This window comes from Pyrus communis, chromosome 8 (assembly GCF_963583255.1).
Source record: "Pyrus communis chromosome 8, drPyrComm1.1, whole genome shotgun sequence".
Taxonomy (NCBI): domain Eukaryota; kingdom Viridiplantae; phylum Streptophyta; class Magnoliopsida; order Rosales; family Rosaceae; genus Pyrus; species Pyrus communis.
The window spans coordinates 5,307,441-5,324,017 of NC_084810.1; the positions used below are offsets into that span (position 1 = coordinate 5,307,441).

Sequence of the window (16,577 nt, forward strand, 5' to 3'; positions counted from 1 at the left end):
TTACATAGCAGTAGGACCGCTAGAGGACTATCCCAATGCTAATGGTTGACCTGGTACTACTAGTACTGCATAAAAATATCGTCTCCTTGATCATCTTTCTCGAAATCCACTTATCTAGTCCATGACCAAAGAATCCATGGCTATCTCCATGATCATCTTTTTACCAAATCTTCTTATGTTCGTCTTTCTTTTCTTCACCACCTCTTCTGCAGCTTCCTCTAAATACGATCACCAAACCGCTTACGCTGATCACTGTGCTTCATTTGTTCCCCAATCTTTCCCGAAAGGTTTTGCGCTAGGACCGCCCTACGAACACCTCCTCACAGGTTACTACACTGGTGGCGGTGGCAGTGGCATTCTAAGTCCTATCTCATCGTATAATCATAGTGAAAAATCTGTTCAATTCTTTATCTTGAAGACTAGAGAAACTGATGTTCCAGGCTTGATCAAGATTCAAGGGACTTTACTATTTCCGGGTACATATTACTTTGTGGGGAATTCTTCCACCACAAGGAACAGTTTCTCATCTGGATCAGTTCCTCGTCCAAGAAGATCAATACGTTTTAAACTTGGTGGGTTCTGGTTACAATCTTCCGGGAAGATTTGTATGGTTGGTTCCGGTTATGGTAACTCAAAAGGACGAAGTTATTCACTCAACATTCATCCTATTTTTAAGCTCTACAACTTCATGAATTCCACTAGTGTCACGAGTTTGATTAGCGGAACTTTGGGGAACATGATCAGTTCCAAGAATGATCCAGATTATTTTGAACCTATCTCTATTTTGATGCTTCCTGGTATGAACTACCAGTACACTCTGATTTCAAATAGTTCTGAAAACAGAAGTACTTCTGGTGGAAGTGATAATTCCAATCCCACAAGTTCCTTGAATATAAAGAGATTTTGTTCTGTACTCTCAAGAGAAGTGCGAAATCATGCATTTGATCTCAAATACTCAAGCCGGTGCTCTCCTGCCAAGAACTGCACTCCTTTGATCGCATCTGGTTTGGCTCGTGTTGTTTCGTTGAAGCCTATCGAGTGTCTGAAAGATGCGAAAAGGTTGAGATTTCTGGTGGAATTTGTAGACAGCAGCAACGTCTGGTATCGAAGGCCATTCGATCCCAATACAACTTTGACTGGAGAAGGCTCATGGGATGCAGAGAAAAATCAGCTGTCTTGTGTTGCGTGCCGATTCTTGGATGCAGCAGGTTCTTGGAACAATACTCGTGTTGGTGATTGTTCAACAAGAATTACCTTGAGGTTTCCTGCAGTATGGACAATCGGAAAGACAAGTAGCATGGCAGGGGAGATTTGGAGCAACAAAAGTGTGACAGAGTCGGGTTACTTTGAGAAGATCATGTTCGAAAGTCCTCAGGATGACATTGGAAGGGTTCTGATTCCTGGTGTGAAGTATGAGTACACCAAAACCAAACAAGTAAGCAATTTGTGCCCAAAAAAGAAGACTGCTCATCGCAAGACCAACGTATACCCAAGTCCGTTTTCTTATGACATGAGTTTTGATATGTCAGCTAAGAATTCTAAACGACAAGCTGTGTGGGGTAATTCTGTCCCGATTTCTGTTGGCAATCAATTTTATCAGGCGTATTGGTATTCGATGCAAGATGTGAATTCGATGGCAAACACTGAATCTGAATCTGAATCTGTAGCTCCTGACAGCTCTCCTGTGAGATACAGCTTCAACCACAGCAATCCGTACAATATTAGCTACAAAATAAGCATCCACCGGCTATCTGATGCAAAGTTTAAAAATACATCAGTTTTAAATGAAATGCAGATCTTTGCCGAAGGGATCTATGATGAAACCGAAGGCAGCCTGTGCATGATAGGCTGCAGAAAACTGGTCTCAAAGGGTCAGCAGCCAACAAATGATTCTGTAGATTGCGAAATTGCTGTCAATTTTCTGTTCCCTCCAACATATCCAACCAAAAATTCGGGATTCATCAAGGGCAGCATAAAAAGCACACGAGAAACGTCAGACCCTCTTCATTTTGAAACTTGGGTTTTAACCTCAGCTTCCTTCACCCTCTTCAAAGAAAGGCGGTCCATTTGGAGGATGGATGTGGAGATCATATTGGTTCTTATATCCACCACGCTGGCGTGCTTCTTTGTGGCACGACAACTCTTCCATGTGAAAAAGTATCCAGATGTTCTTCCCTCCATTTCCGTTTTCATGCTACTAATTCTAAGTCTTGGCTACATGATACCACTTATGCTAAACTTCGAAGCCATATTCATGAGTAGCACCAACCGCCAAAATGTGTTCCTTGGAACCGGAGGATGGCTTGAAGTTAATGAGGTAATTGTGAGGGTGATAACGATGGTAGCGTTCTTGCTGCAAATCCGTCTTCTGCAGCTAACTTGGTCAGCAAGATCAAAAAATGGAAATCGCAACAAGCTCTGGCTCATGGAGAAAAAGACTCTCTTTGTGGCCTTACTACTATATGTTACAGGGGCTTTCACAGCTTTGCTTCTGCATGAACATATTTGGAAGAAGAGCTATTATGCGGAGCACTCAATTTTTAGCATTGCCTTCAAATCTTGTGCTGGTTTGGTTTTGGACGGCTTTTTGCTGCCTCAAATTGTGCTCAACATGTTCTGCAAATCAAAGGAAAATGCTCTAACCATTTCGTTCTATGTAGGAACAACTTTTGTTCGAGCGCTGCCACATGCATACGATCTTTACAGGGCTCGCAACTTTGCTCATCACCAATTTAATGAGTCGTACCTGTATGCAAGCCCTGCAGCAGATTTTTACTCCACTGCTTGTGATGTCATAATTCCTTTTGGGGGTTTAGTGTTTGCTGGTGTCATTTTCTTGCAGCAGAAGTTTGGGGGCCGTTGCATTCTCCCCCAAAAGTTGATAGAGTTGGGTGAATATGAGAAGGTCCCTACTGCTACTGAAGGGTAATTTAATCTTCTCTCGTTTTTACTAGTATGTATCAAGTTTTAGCTTTTCTTATTTTTATCTTGCTTTCCGTTTGTAATGTGTTGAACTTGTAAGCTATCATGTGTGAACTTCCATTTTTCTTTTCTTTAAGATAACAAACAATATGTGCTTCTGTCATGAGAGTGAAATCGGTGTGTGATAGGTTAATGCAAATATGTCTCGTGGATACAATAAAACTTAGTACTCAATTGTTGTTCAACTGTGTTTCTGCACACATTCTAGAGATTTTTGATAAGAAAACAAAATGAAAACTAGCGAGAAAAATGTGAAAGACATGGATAGGAAAGAAGCGGAAGTTTAGAGTGCTTAGAATAATCTGCAGAATAGTTGCAGAACCAGCAGCATTCCATAGAGTTCTTTGCATCCCTTCTAAATAGTGGTAATTTTGTTCACTTTTTTCTCTCATTTATATAACGGTATTCTAATATACTCTTAACGGGAAAGAGATTTGAACCAACTGATCTAAAACCTATATATGCAGATATGATGCAATTTTAGACAACACAAAAGTTCCTCTAAATAATCATCAAAACTGTCCGTAACCAAAAAGATTGAGTAAAGGAGCTTGTACCTTCATTGGTTAAGAACTTTCTTCCTGTAGCAAGGTCTTTGTGTTCGTCTCTGCCTCAGTGCAACCCTCCGGGCATGGCCAAAGGCCGTAGCTTCACTGACAAGGGCCCTCGTCCTCACCCCTCAGATTGCTTCCTGCAAAGTTCATTCACTTAGGCACTAATATAAATTTGTATTTACTATTTACAATATGGAACCATAGATGCTACCTTTGTCTTACTTCAGTGGTCACAAAGACGCTGTTGGAAACTGTTATTTTCAGTCCGTCTTACATGTTCGAAAGTAACCGGAGCATAAGAATCTTGTTTTGAAGTGCATTTATCATTTCCTCAATTTTCCATTTCTTTGCCCCCGTGAATGCAGCTTTGGTTTCACAGTCCTGGGTTTTGTTCTAGCTGTCTATGAATACCAAGTCATAAGTCCTTTTTCTCTTTGGTTTCACAGTCCGGAGCATAACTCTTTCTCCCAATGTTCATGAAGAAAGCACCTGTCTTCTGCTACCACCTCTTTAAAGCTGTGGTACTCATTGCCGAAGCTTCTCATGTTCTTCGTTTTTGCCGCCTTTTCCTTTTATCCACCACATTCTAATAGCTTCTCTTATCCTGTTTCATCGCCTCCTCCACCTTATGATCACATCTCATATTCTGTTCATTGCCATTCAATTGTTCCCGGGTCATGGAGAAGAAGGCGTTCGTTGTGGCTTTACTAGTATATACTGTAGGGGCTTTAGCTGCTTCGCTACTGATGGACTGGAGGAATTTTGGCACTGTGCCGCTGAAAACGATGTGATACTTTCAGATTATCAAGATCTTCCCTGCCTTGAAATCATATGCTGGCTTGGTTTCGGATGGCTTTTTGCTGTCTCAAATTCTGCTCGACATGGTCTGCAATTCCAACCAAAAGGCTCGCTCAGTTTCATCCTACATTGGAAAGACTTTCATTCGAGTGCTGCCGCACGCATACGATCTTTACAGGGCTCGAAGTCACCGCTTTTCTCACCAGAAATTCTTACATTTATGCAAGTCCCACAGCAGATTTGTACTCCTTTGCTTGGGATGTAATTATTATACCTGGTGGACGTCTACTGCCTGCCGGCATCATTACTCGAAGCAAAAGTTTGGCGGTCGTTTAATTCTTCCTCAAAAGTTGAGATCGTTGTCTGAATATGAGGTCCCTACAGTTACTGAAGTGTAATTGCCAAAGTGATGTACCTTCAATCCGCAGACGTTTTTCGAAGGCGTTTAGAAGGCAACAAAGAACAATTTATGTACTTCCCTCCCAGACGAGGTCCTCGGATTTGCATCGGACAAAGCTTCGCAATGGTGGAAGAAAAACTTCGCAAGGATGCAAGACAATTTCAATAATTTCACAAGAGATTTGTAGTATTGCATAATTGCTCTAATTTCAATAATTTCTTTCAAATGTATCTTGCGACATCCCACATCGCTTAGGGGAGTGATCCTTAAATGTATATTCCCATCCCTACCTAGCACGAGACCTTTTAGGAGCTCACTGGCTTCGGGTTCCATGGGAACTCCGAAGTTAAGCGAGTAGCGCACGAGAGCCATCCCATGATGGGTGACCCACTGGGAAGTTGCTCGTGAGTTCCCAAAAACAAAACCGTGAGGAAATGGTAAGCTCAAAGCGGACAATATCGTGCTACGGTGGTGGAGCGGGCCCGGAAAGTGATCCGTCCCGAGCTGGGATGTGACATATCTCAAATGCAACAACAAATATTCTAAACTTGTATAAAGGCACCCGTTTTCCCTCTCGGTTTCGCCTAACACTTGAATATATACAGGTAGAACACAAAAATTCAAGGACTAGGATAAGTACTGGGAGGCAGGATTTAGCACCTTACAAAAAGATTCTCAGATTCCATCAAGAAGCAAAGATTGCGAAAGTAAAATTATACATCTGAGCTATTTGACTGGGGTCCTTGGGTGAGTCTCTGCATCTCGTTTTGGTCATTTAGAGTTTCGATCAGAAGTGGCGGAGCATACTGGGCAGTCCCTTGGTGCTCTTCAGAATCCTGGCAGAATGAAAGAATGATGGTATCGATTGACATCTCCACCACAGCAAAGAAAAGAGTGGCAACTACATAACCGAGAGCCCAGCAAACCTGCACAAACATATAAGAGCAGATTAATGACGGAACATACTCTACCCGACCATAGTGCTCTGGTTCATGTCATTCAACATAGACTATGGGAATAATACAAGGAAAGCTTCGTCGGTGAAAGAGGTTTGTTTATCCACTTTCCTGCTCTAGCCAATTTTCATTTCAGTAGTTTCATCAGATAATGAAAAATAGTCGCAAAACGCACTATCTTAGATCATAAACATACCAACACAGGAAACAGTGGAGAAGTGATCTTGTTGTGGCCAGATTTGTATTTGTGGGTATCCAACATAAGGAAAGCGAAAAGGGCTGTTGAGAGGCTAACACATAATTTTCCAAGGAATAGGATGATGTCTCCAATCACGTTCACCTTCCCTATCCGAAGAATGTTACTAATGATCAAATCTGTTGCGATTGCAGAAGCCTTGCAGAAGCTTTTACCCGTTATAGCAATCTGCAACAGTAACAAGCATATTTTCAAGAAACAAATCAGATGAACAAACCATATAGAATAAAAGGTGTTCAAACTCAGCCACCAGGATTTGAGAACCAAAAACTAATAAATAAACACATAAAAAGAGGAAAGTAAAGGACTACATTAGTGTTTAGCACTAATGTAGCACTATAGCCTGTAGGTTACAACAAAATGAGTGAAGTCTACTTGGTAGCCTTCATGTTCCTTCTCGCTTCTTTATTCTTTCAAGCTGCTCAGAGTTTTTACTTCATTTTTTACCCTTTCCAACTACGTGTGGCCAAGAATCAGTTATGTTAAACAACACACGAGTTCCATAATGGCATATAACTCACACTACAACCCGGACATTGTGTACTCAAAACAAGCTTCAGACTTGAGAACAATGTTGGGGATACATTATCCAATCATGAAAAAATCTTCAGGAATGGATGTCCCGAGTAGTTACATAGGCACTGCTTCTAGCATCTTGGTCAAACAGGAAACCAGTCGAGGAATTTGACAATCTTCTCAAGCCAACAAATAAGTTCCTCTTCCATGCAGTCGCCATATTAGGATGAATGAATATGAACAAACACATGATTAACTCTATATATGAAAATATGAAGGATACTAGTTATGTCAAATTACCATAATGTAGGCATTGCGATTGACTGATTTGATTGTCCACTCAATACACCTCAGGAAAAATCTAGAAGTATGGTACACGGTCTTTCCAAACCAGTTATCGGGTGTGGTTCCAGCCACTTTTAGTCTGCGACGAATTGACTCAAGCATAAAGCGGATTGATTCCACAAATGACACAATCAGGGAGCCGAGAGCAACCGACCCAAGGTTATAGCGTGCAAGGCGTTTCATGGAGGCAAAGACAGGAAGAAATGGAATTTCTGGCTGCATTGAAGAAGATAATGAGAAATTGAAGGAAAAAAAAATTAGCACACAGTGAAATAAAAAACTAGTCCTCAGAAAGAAAATCTCGGGTAACTTGATTTGGAAGTTACTAAACAAGACCCAAAATATTCAGACTCCAGTAGATATTACCTATGTTTGGGCTGACAGTTCCCGAACATAGATTCAACGTATAGGCACATGCAGACATAGACACGCATGTCGCCTAACGACGGAACCTTATGTTTTATGAAATAAGAATATTACTAAACTATTTGATGCTATAATATAAACCTAGCCTTCAACACTAAGTCTCATGTTTATATACCTATATTGTTCATTCTTGCCATCCAAATACAATGATGAAATCCAGACCTATAACAGAGACCTACGAGCAACTTTGTGGTAACCTATGCATACAGCTTAGTAACTTACTGAAGTTTCACCACGAGCCCAATAATAAGAAGCAACAGCACCCGCAATAACTGTGGAAGAGCATGCTATGAAAAACTGGGTAGCCCAATAACCCCCAAATAGGTGGAAAAGGATGGCAACTCCAATATGAGGAGTGTAATGAATGCTATAACCGCAACAACGATCACAGTTCACTCGTTTTGACACAAGATCATAAGCACAGCAGTTCAAATTGCAGTCATTCTGGACAACCTGACCAGAACTGAACATATGGAAAGCAGCTGAAAACCAGAACATGTAGAAAATTGCAAGGATGGTATATGGAATGACTGGGAATATTATGAGCGCCTGAGCTTCTCCTATGACCTTTGCAGCAACCTGCATACAGATTAATGTGTAGAGCCATTAAAGTTAAGTAAAAACTTCTGATGAAGAAGACTATTCGGTATTATGTTAAACAAAGTTGTGAGTGCTGGTATTCCCAGATGTGGAAGGGTGCGCATGTTGGGTGTGCTCCTGGCGACACCAGCACTTGCTTCGGTGAAAGTTTGGTAATAATATATGCACAAATGATATGTAATTACTTCACTTTCTTAAATAATCAGCATTCTTCCAGAAATTAATAAAGTCTTTTTGTAATATGGGAAACAAGGCTCAACAGAACCTCTGCTGCATATTAGCTACTCTTAGTTCTGCTTTATACAAATTCCTGACCATCATAACTTTTCTTTATTTGACAACTTGAACAAGTTCAAGACATCAAAAGATAAATATGGATTTGTGGAAAATTCTTTGGGCTTCCAGTGTTAGTACCTTTATGCAACTCCAAGTGTGGATTCGCAGCACAACCCATGAGAAAAATCTTATGCCTGATCAATGTCTAAATGTATATATAGGTCGCTGATTATTCATTGTATAATGTTTCTTTCATTTTGTATGTTTCTTCTTAACATAAAACTAAAAATTCAGAGGGAAACAGTAGTCTAAACTAATTTAAGGGCTAATACCCATAATATCCTGCATCAGACTTTTACTTTAAATATATGACCTACAACGTGTTGGAGCAGCTCCACCCAATTGGAGTATTTAGTTTTCAAATCAGAGAAACCATAACAGTTTTCAAGCGAAAAGGTCTCTACGACTTTGAGTATCATCAACTTTTCACCATATATATATTCATATAATTTCAAATGATTAATTGGACATGACTTGCCTTGAGGACAGACGTTGCCATAAGGATGCGGCGGACTATAGCTATTGATGTAAGGACAGAAACAACCATAATAGAGGTCATAATAACAGCAACAGCACGGAGATGATGTAATTCCTGAAAGATTGAAACCATTGAGTTAGTTGAAGATACATACGGACAGCTTCCAGGTTTAGGAGTGCTCAGTTAATGAAGGTACACACCCTTCCAATTATGCGAATGTATGGATCGTGCTCACCAATGATTGGGGAGATGCTATCATTTCCTATCCATCCGGCTAAAACCAAGCAAGAAAAATAAAATTCATCATTGTATTTTGTTGAATATTATCCACGCATACAAGCATAAAACTCAACTAAACAAGTAGACAACTAGAATATGTGAAGCAACATGCTTGAGTTCGAACAAGTATCAGTGTATATGATGAAACAGGACCCAACAATGCTGAGTAAGAGGAAACAAAAAGATGCACTTGTATGAAAACTCGGAAAAGTCTTTTTCGATACCAAATTATGGAGAACAAAGTTATTAACACTGACAAAACACAGTCCTAGACATTCTTTCCCATGTTCACAACAAAATCTGTTTGATGACCATAGCTATACTAATTTCCCTTCCCCTCTACCTTTTTCGTATGTAAGAACTGTCAAAATCTGTAACAAACTAACAACATGAATATGGATAGCTAATCATGAACAAGATCTAACTGGGAGAAGGGGTGAGGAAGGCAGGACTCAAGGTCACTGCGACTTTAAACCTTACAGCATGGTTTACCAAATAAGAGGATAAAGCACAGTGAGAGATAGCTCTTGACCTTTTAAGTAAAAGAACATTGTGACTGCTATCATCAGAATGTCAAAGAGACCGACTGTAATCCACGGCATTGCAGCAACAAAATGACGAATCAGAAGCAGCCAAATCACTGACAGAAAAAGTGGCAAAATTCCTCCACAAACAATCAGCACCGGCCATGCTTTTCCAATATCAGCCATGTATCTCTGTCAACAATGAACTTTTAGAGCTATAGAATATGAAAACAGTAAATGTACTACTAACAAAAAGATGCGCGTAGGTACTGTCAATGAAGATAGCTCTTTCGGGATAACTACCAAAAATAGCACTAATAGCCAAACTACTAAATTAATTTTATAAATGAAAATGCAACATGGTATATCAAAAACTAATTTTAGCCACAAATTATATTCTTTTTTAATTTGGTATGCCAATTGCAAACAAAGTCGAATGCGGAGAACTTTATACATTTTCACAGAATTTAGGAACTATCCTCATTAGAAAGAAGTAAAAGTAGTAACAAACGTTGCCTGACCTTTAAGACAGATGACCGAGAATTGATGGCCTTGTGAATAGATTTGTCTATAATAATGTCCTCATTGATTTTCACTCCACCCATTTGCTGCCAATGCGTCAAAGATACGTTGGAGGGACGAGCAATAAATTGGCAAGTCCAATAAACTGTACACGGAAGAATTTGCAGTAATGTTACAATGAAAGAATAAAAGATACAGGTAATGAAAGCACACAGGGACTCCAGATCGTCATTGTATGTCAAAAGTTTTCTCCCACCAGTAAACACATGTACATTGTACACAACAAACATCACATATGCAAGCAATAAGTACAAAACATGAAAAAGTTCAATAATTCCCAACGGAAGTGAGTTCATTTACCATTTATACTGGGAAATATGACAGGGTAACAAGGACCCTGAAGTTGAAGAGAGGTGTTTCTCAATTCTGGTGTAAGGAACTCATAATAATCATAATTCCTGTCGATCCAATCATCCATTGAGAGACGGATATCTCCATCAGGATAATCACACACCCAACTTAGTGAATCTTCATAAGGGATAGGGCAATCCAATAAGCATATACTCCGAGCATTGGCCAACTTGAATTGATTGTCTTTTAAACCACTAAGGTAAACCTGGTTAGGATTTAACCAATATTTGAGTTCCAGCTCCTTAAGACCAGGTTTTGCATGCTTGTCACCACAAACATTTCCTTTGTAGTCCAGTCCATAAGTGAGCCTAATAAACCACAACACACCATTAATGACCATGATGAAACCTTTATAACATGCCTTGTGTTGCTAGGAAATGGAAAACTAAAGAGAATTCAACTATGCAAAAAAGAAATGTAACCTCAGTGTAGCAAAATGAAGCCAACATATAGGAAACATACAATGTAGCCAAATATAAACAAAACTACTGCAAAAAACTAAACGAAATCCAAAAAGAAAGACCAAACCAAGTAAGATACGGTAATGGTTATCTAAACATAAAGAAAGAAAACTGCCATAAGAAAATATACCAAAACTAAATTAGCATTTCCGCTTTCGAAAAAGTAATGACACCTAGTTTTTCTAAACACAAATCACAAATTACACAAACTCAATCTTTCATGTTCAGCTTCTTGCCAGAATTCCCTCCAGCAGCAAAAGCTCTCTAGAAAAGGAAAACAGAGGGAAACTGAAAACCCACCAAAGATGCTATTGCTAAGAACAAACCCAATTGAGAAAAATACCAATGTTGCTAAAAAACTCACAACCACCAAACAACATCATATGTTTAAGGTAGTTCCTTGGTGCATTAAACATAAAAATAAATAAATAAATACATAAAAAGACAATTGGGGACCAAGCCCAAATAATAAAGCAATTTCTGGTTTCATTTTATTCCAACAGATAAGTAACAGTGTGTATATGGAGACAACCCCAAAAATATAAATACCCATTTGCAATACCTCGTATTTCTGAGCTAAAAGAGGAACCCATTCGAGAGCCGATGATTCTTACCTTAAAAATCACAAAAACACAAAAAAACAAACAAACAAACAAAAAAAAAAAAAAAAAAAAAAAAAAAAGGAAAGGGTGTGGCTAAGTTTCTAACCTTGAAGGGTTTCCTTGGTTGAATCCAAAGCTGGAGTTAACAATCATGGCAACCCAGAAGGCTATGAAGATTACGAGGAAGACAAGATCCCTGCATTTCCTGTTGTGCCTAATGATTGAACCCATTCGGGCACTACCATCACTTGGGGGGTACCTACCTATGACTGCCCCCATAGGACCCCTCATTTTTCTCAGTGAAAACCACACTCGCAGACACAGAGAGATTGTTTCTCTCTGTCAAACTTCTTCAACAATGAGAGCGAGGGAGAGACAGAGATGAAAAGACAGCAGGAGGAGGAGGGAGTGTCGCTGGGAGTGTGTGAAGGTTCCCTGAGGGTTTTTGAAGATTTGGAGTATTGTTTAATGAAGTCCTCTCTCTTTCTTCCTCTCTTTTTCCGACTTTAAGACAAAGATATCACTTTCGTTCTAGTTTTGTCGAGTGCTCGGCTTGTAGCCTTACACTACGGCTCATTGGCTGCTAACGTCTCTTATGTTTATACGTTTCGAATATCGATTGAAAGATAATTAAATTTAGAATTTCAGTGTAAAAATGAATGTTCTAAAAAATTAAGTTTGTGGTGTGATAATCTACATTGATAAGTTTCTAATTTATCGTATATGATTGCAATTTGGTAAGATAAAATTCTAGAAAAATGATTTTCGCACTCATTTTTCTTTTCTGTACATTTCTCTTCATTTATGTTTATTAATTATCTTTTGATTCTTTAAATCTAATGACCAAATAATAACACTGTATAAAGAGAGAAAAAAATATGTGTGAATTTCACTTCCTTAATTCTATTGTATCTTATCATACTCCTCACAAAATACTTTAATGCGTCTATCAAACAAAAGTTAATGCAGACATTCTGCTATTAACCTTTTCATATGCGGCGTTAGACTCATTGAGTGAGGTTAATGTTAGGGTGGGTGACACACGATACAACGGACCTGTTATTAGTGTAAGTGTGTCATACAAGTCTTTGTCTAGAAGATTAAACATTAGAAGTTTGGATGAGCCGTACCTCATCTCAAACAGATCTAAATATGTATTTACTTTTCATCGCTAACCATTAAAATGTTAATCTTCATCTAACATCCGTTTGACATGTTAAACAAAAAAAAAATCATCAACTTTTGCAAATAAATCAACGCCTATTTCTCCCAATTAAAATTTCAAAAAGTTTGTGGGAGTGAGATTCAACATTAATATGTGACTCTTCATTGTTTTATATTTGGTCAAAAAGCAGAAAAAGAAAAAGCAGCATAGAGATAAAGAGCCGTTAAAAGTTAAGCAGCTCCTACTACTCCTAGCCGCTGCACAAAACCAAGCCAGCTTGGGTGAGTATATTTATATTATTATATTTAAGTTTTAATAAATAATCTAATTAGAATTTTGATTATATTTAAATCCCGTAATTCCGCCGCTTAGCGGATAATAATTTAATAAACTATGACAGAGACACTGACACGGAAATATGTGCGCGCGATTGCGGTGCTCCTCGGCATAGTCTAGTTCTCGAGATATTTTTTAGTATGAAAAAAAAAAAAATTATCTTTTTTATTATGATTGAAACACAGAATGATATATTACGTGTCATTATGCAAATAGTAAAATATATATGTTAAAAATTTAATAGCTTAAAAAATAAAAAAATTTATCATTTATATGAAAACATGTAGTATATCATTCGTGTTTCGTTTACAATGAAAATTTTCTGGTTATTCTCACTGTGCCAGCCGTTAGACTTGTTCCCTCGCTCATATCCCGATATGAATGACCATGTAGCCTTTTACTCCAACCTCTTCTCTTTTATATCAAACGATAGATTTTATTCAATCAAGTATAAGTTTATATCTTCATAAAGAATATTAAAAAGAAATCGGAACCAATACAATTCCAAATAAAAATTCTCCCTACAAATTGCATGGAAGTTGCAACAACTATGTTGATTTCTCGATGAAAAAACACAAACTCCACGGATTCTATACCAATTGCAAGGTGCCAAATATCATGCAAAATACCTTCCAGTTGCGCATCAATAATCGTTCTTCGATTAATCATACGAACAAGCTCCTAACCTGAGCATCTAACTCGATAATTACCTTGTTGTGCCTTGGCCCGTTCGTTAGTGCGGAACTGAGATTCAGATTACAACCTCACCAAAATCACACACAGTTGAACAAAATAAAATACAAGAAATAAAGACACCGAGAAATTTACGAGGTTCGGCAAAAACCTGCCTACGTCCTCGGAGAGATATTGCTCTTCACTATGAGAAAAACAGTACAAGTTACACATGAGTTAAATCGACATAACTCAATCCCATAACCCTTGTACACCCACTCACAGAATTTTCCCAAGAGCCTCACTCTACCCCAAGAGTTCTTTCACAAGAGATCTTTCACTCTAGCTCTCTTGATTTCTCTCACCCATGCCCATGGTAGAGCCAAATGCTCACACCATCTCTTTTGGATGCTTTCCTTCTCTCATCCCTATCCTTGTTTTGCCAAATGCTCTCTTTTTATGCTTTTCTTAATCCAAGCCTTCTCCCACAAAACATGACTTTGAAAAAACCACAAAACATGGCTTTGAAAAAGCCACAAAACATGGAGCAATTTAAGCCACAAAACAAGCCACAAAACAAGGAAACATTTGGCCATTATCCAACAATCTCCACCTTGGCCAAATTGTACCAAAGTCCATTGGCCTTACGTACCAGCATGCACACTCTGAATCAACCTCGTTGGTCCTGTTCCGATTCAGTTACTGCCAATGCATGTGCAGCTGCTGCAAGCTAAAAATCACCATTTAGCTTCAGACAGGATCTCAACACATCCTCGTCTCCTCCAGCAGGTTTTCCTCCTCTTCATTGTCTGCAACCTGGAAACTCTGCAGCGCGCCTATTTCCAGCAACAACCCATCGAGCCAGACAAAATTCCCACACTTCCTCCTACCTCAGGACCTTCTCATCACCTGTGAATCCCATAGCTCCACCTGCTGCAAAACCCCTGCAACACTTGAGACTAAACATCACCAGGAGAAGTGTTGCTTCGAGTACCTAGAGGGCATACTCAAAGTCTTCCACCACAAACTTGCTAACCCGGCCTTGCACCCGTAGCACTGTGGACCCTTGCCTCCGGAACCGGATCTGAACCTGCTGTCTCTCTCAGATCCTCTTTCTAATTTTCTTCCACGATTTCAACCTTGAATAGCTTAAGCAGTCTTGTGCCCACCATCATCCATGGTCTCTTTTGTGTATCATTCCACACCAAAGAAGCTTGCACCTGCTCCAAACTTACTGTTTCTTTCCTTGCAGTAAAGTTTCACAAGGTTCTCGTACAAATCTGAAAGTGAGGTAAGAAGAAAAAGGCCTTTGTCTTCTTCCTCAACATCAACTTTCGCAGTTGATCCAAGCATCCCTAAACACGGCTTCCATTTCTTCAGGCTTCCATACTCTCCTTTACCAAGAGCAAAACCGCCTCTCCATTTAAACTGCTCAACTGAAAATTCCATGGTGAACAACAAATCTGGACCTCCAACGAACCAAAGCCCCCAACGATGCTCTGATACCAATTGTTGTGCCTTGGCCCGTTCGTTAGTGCGGAACCGAGATTCAGATTACAACCTCACCAAAATCACACACAGTTGAACAAAATAAAATACAAGAAATAAAGACACCGAGAAATTTACGAGGTTCGGCAAAAACCTGCCTACGTCCTCGGAGAGATATTGCTCTTCACTATGAGAAAAACAGTACAAGTTACACATGAGTTAAATCGACATAACCCAATCCCATAACCCTTGTACACCCACTCACAGAATTTTCCCAAGAGCCTCACTCTACCCCAAGAGTTCTTTCACAAGAGATCTTTCACTCTAACTCTCTTGATTTCTCTCACCCATGCCCATGGTAGAGCCAAATGCTCACACCATCTCTTTTGGATGCTTTCCTTCTCTCATCCCTATCCTTGTTTTGCCAAATGCTCTCTTTTTATGCTTTTCTTAATCCAAGCCTTCTCCCACAAAACATGACTTTGAAAAAACCACAAAACATGGCTTTGAAAAAGCCACAAAACAAGCCACAAAACAAGGAAACATTTGGCCATTATCCAACATACCTTTGTAAATCCCTCTCTCCTGCAACCCCCTAGCGCATCCCTTACCGCCACCGCCTCAGCCATCTGAGCATTAGATGCTTGAATCAAAGTCGTACCTCCCGCCGCCTTCAGCAATCCCGCGAAGTCACGAATCACCCACCCCACAGCACCAGTCCCCCTCTTGGCATTCCACGCCGCATCACAATTTATCTTCACCGTACCGAAGGAGGTTTCTTCCATTTTTTCTGACGACTCGGTTGCACTGCATCAGCAGCTTTCTTCGCCTTCCCTCCCACATCTTCTTCTATTTGCATCTCCATTTCACGATATTCACCCAGGCTACGGTTCCAAAGCATGAGAGCATCAGATGGATACGCCAACATACCCCATTTAAAATCCTATCATTCCTACACTTCCATAACCTCCATATCCAAAAACCACCCCCTGCAGCAGCTCATCTCCATCCTCCCTCCCCTTGAATTTAGTAATCAAATTCTTCCAACTCTCCAAAAAGTCGAATTAAATTATTATTTTTAAATGAAATTTATATTTTTATATGTTGTAACTATTTATGAATAAGATAGCAATCATAACTAGCTTAAATACTTACATGCATTTAATTCTATAATGCATGGTCAGTAGGTTCGTTTCATCTTTCTCGATATCATGTATATAAAAAAGCAAATAAAAATACAAGATTTGAAGAGATGCCTTTTTTTCTTTTTTTTTTCCTTGAATAGATGACGTTATGTCTGTCAATCTATAAATAATTCATCCTCACCGTAGCATGCGAATGTTATATATATATTGATAGAGATTATACGCGGGTATTTGAAAATTTTCAACAAAATTGTGGTTCTCAATTTTGTTTGGCGTCTAGGATAGCATTGGATAATCCACTAGATTCAATGTATGTTGAAGCAAG

General features: G+C 39.2%; 2 protein-coding genes across 2 annotated transcripts; one reads left to right on the forward strand and one right to left on the reverse strand.

Moving 5' to 3' along the window:
• Positions 1 to 136: 136 nt before the first annotated feature.
• LOC137742824 (uncharacterized) lies at positions 137 to 2,929 on the forward strand. The gene has a single exon (XM_068482775.1). It carries the CDS (start codon positions 137 to 139, stop codon positions 2,927 to 2,929), a length of 2,793 nt encoding a protein of 930 aa, XP_068338876.1.
• Positions 2,930 to 5,257: 2,328 nt separating this feature from the next.
• On the reverse strand, positions 5,258 to 11,949 carry LOC137742857 (choline transporter protein 1-like). The gene is made up of 10 exons (XM_068482802.1): positions 11,553 to 11,949; positions 10,333 to 10,691; positions 9,972 to 10,117; positions 9,459 to 9,642; positions 8,848 to 8,921; positions 8,648 to 8,761; positions 7,456 to 7,812; positions 6,763 to 7,023; positions 5,887 to 6,114; positions 5,258 to 5,660 (listed from the first exon to the last, which is right to left on the reverse strand). Exons 1-10 carry the CDS (start codon positions 11,735 to 11,737, stop codon positions 5,448 to 5,450), a joined length of 2,121 nt encoding a protein of 706 aa, XP_068338903.1. The 5' UTR covers positions 11,738 to 11,949; the 3' UTR covers positions 5,258 to 5,447.
• Between the last annotated feature and the right edge of the window lie 4,628 nt (positions 11,950 to 16,577).

Bases quoted from the DNA above. Each gene is read 5' to 3' on its own strand.
- LOC137742857 (XM_068482802.1), bottom strand. From the start codon at position 11,737: ATGAGGGGTCCTATGGGGGCAGTCATAGGTAGGTACCCCCCAAGTGAT. The intron at 8,762-8,847 runs GTGTGTACCTTC...TCAATCTTTCAG, and splicing joins ACATTCGCATAATTGGAAGG to GAATTACATCATCTCCGTGC. The intron at 7,813-8,647 runs GCAAGTCATGTC...ATCTGTATGCAG, and splicing joins TGGCAACGTCTGTCCTCAAG to GTTGCTGCAAAGGTCATAGG.
- LOC137742824 (XM_068482775.1), top strand. From the start codon at position 137: ATGGCTATCTCCATGATCATCTTTTTACCAAATCTTCTTATGTTCGTC.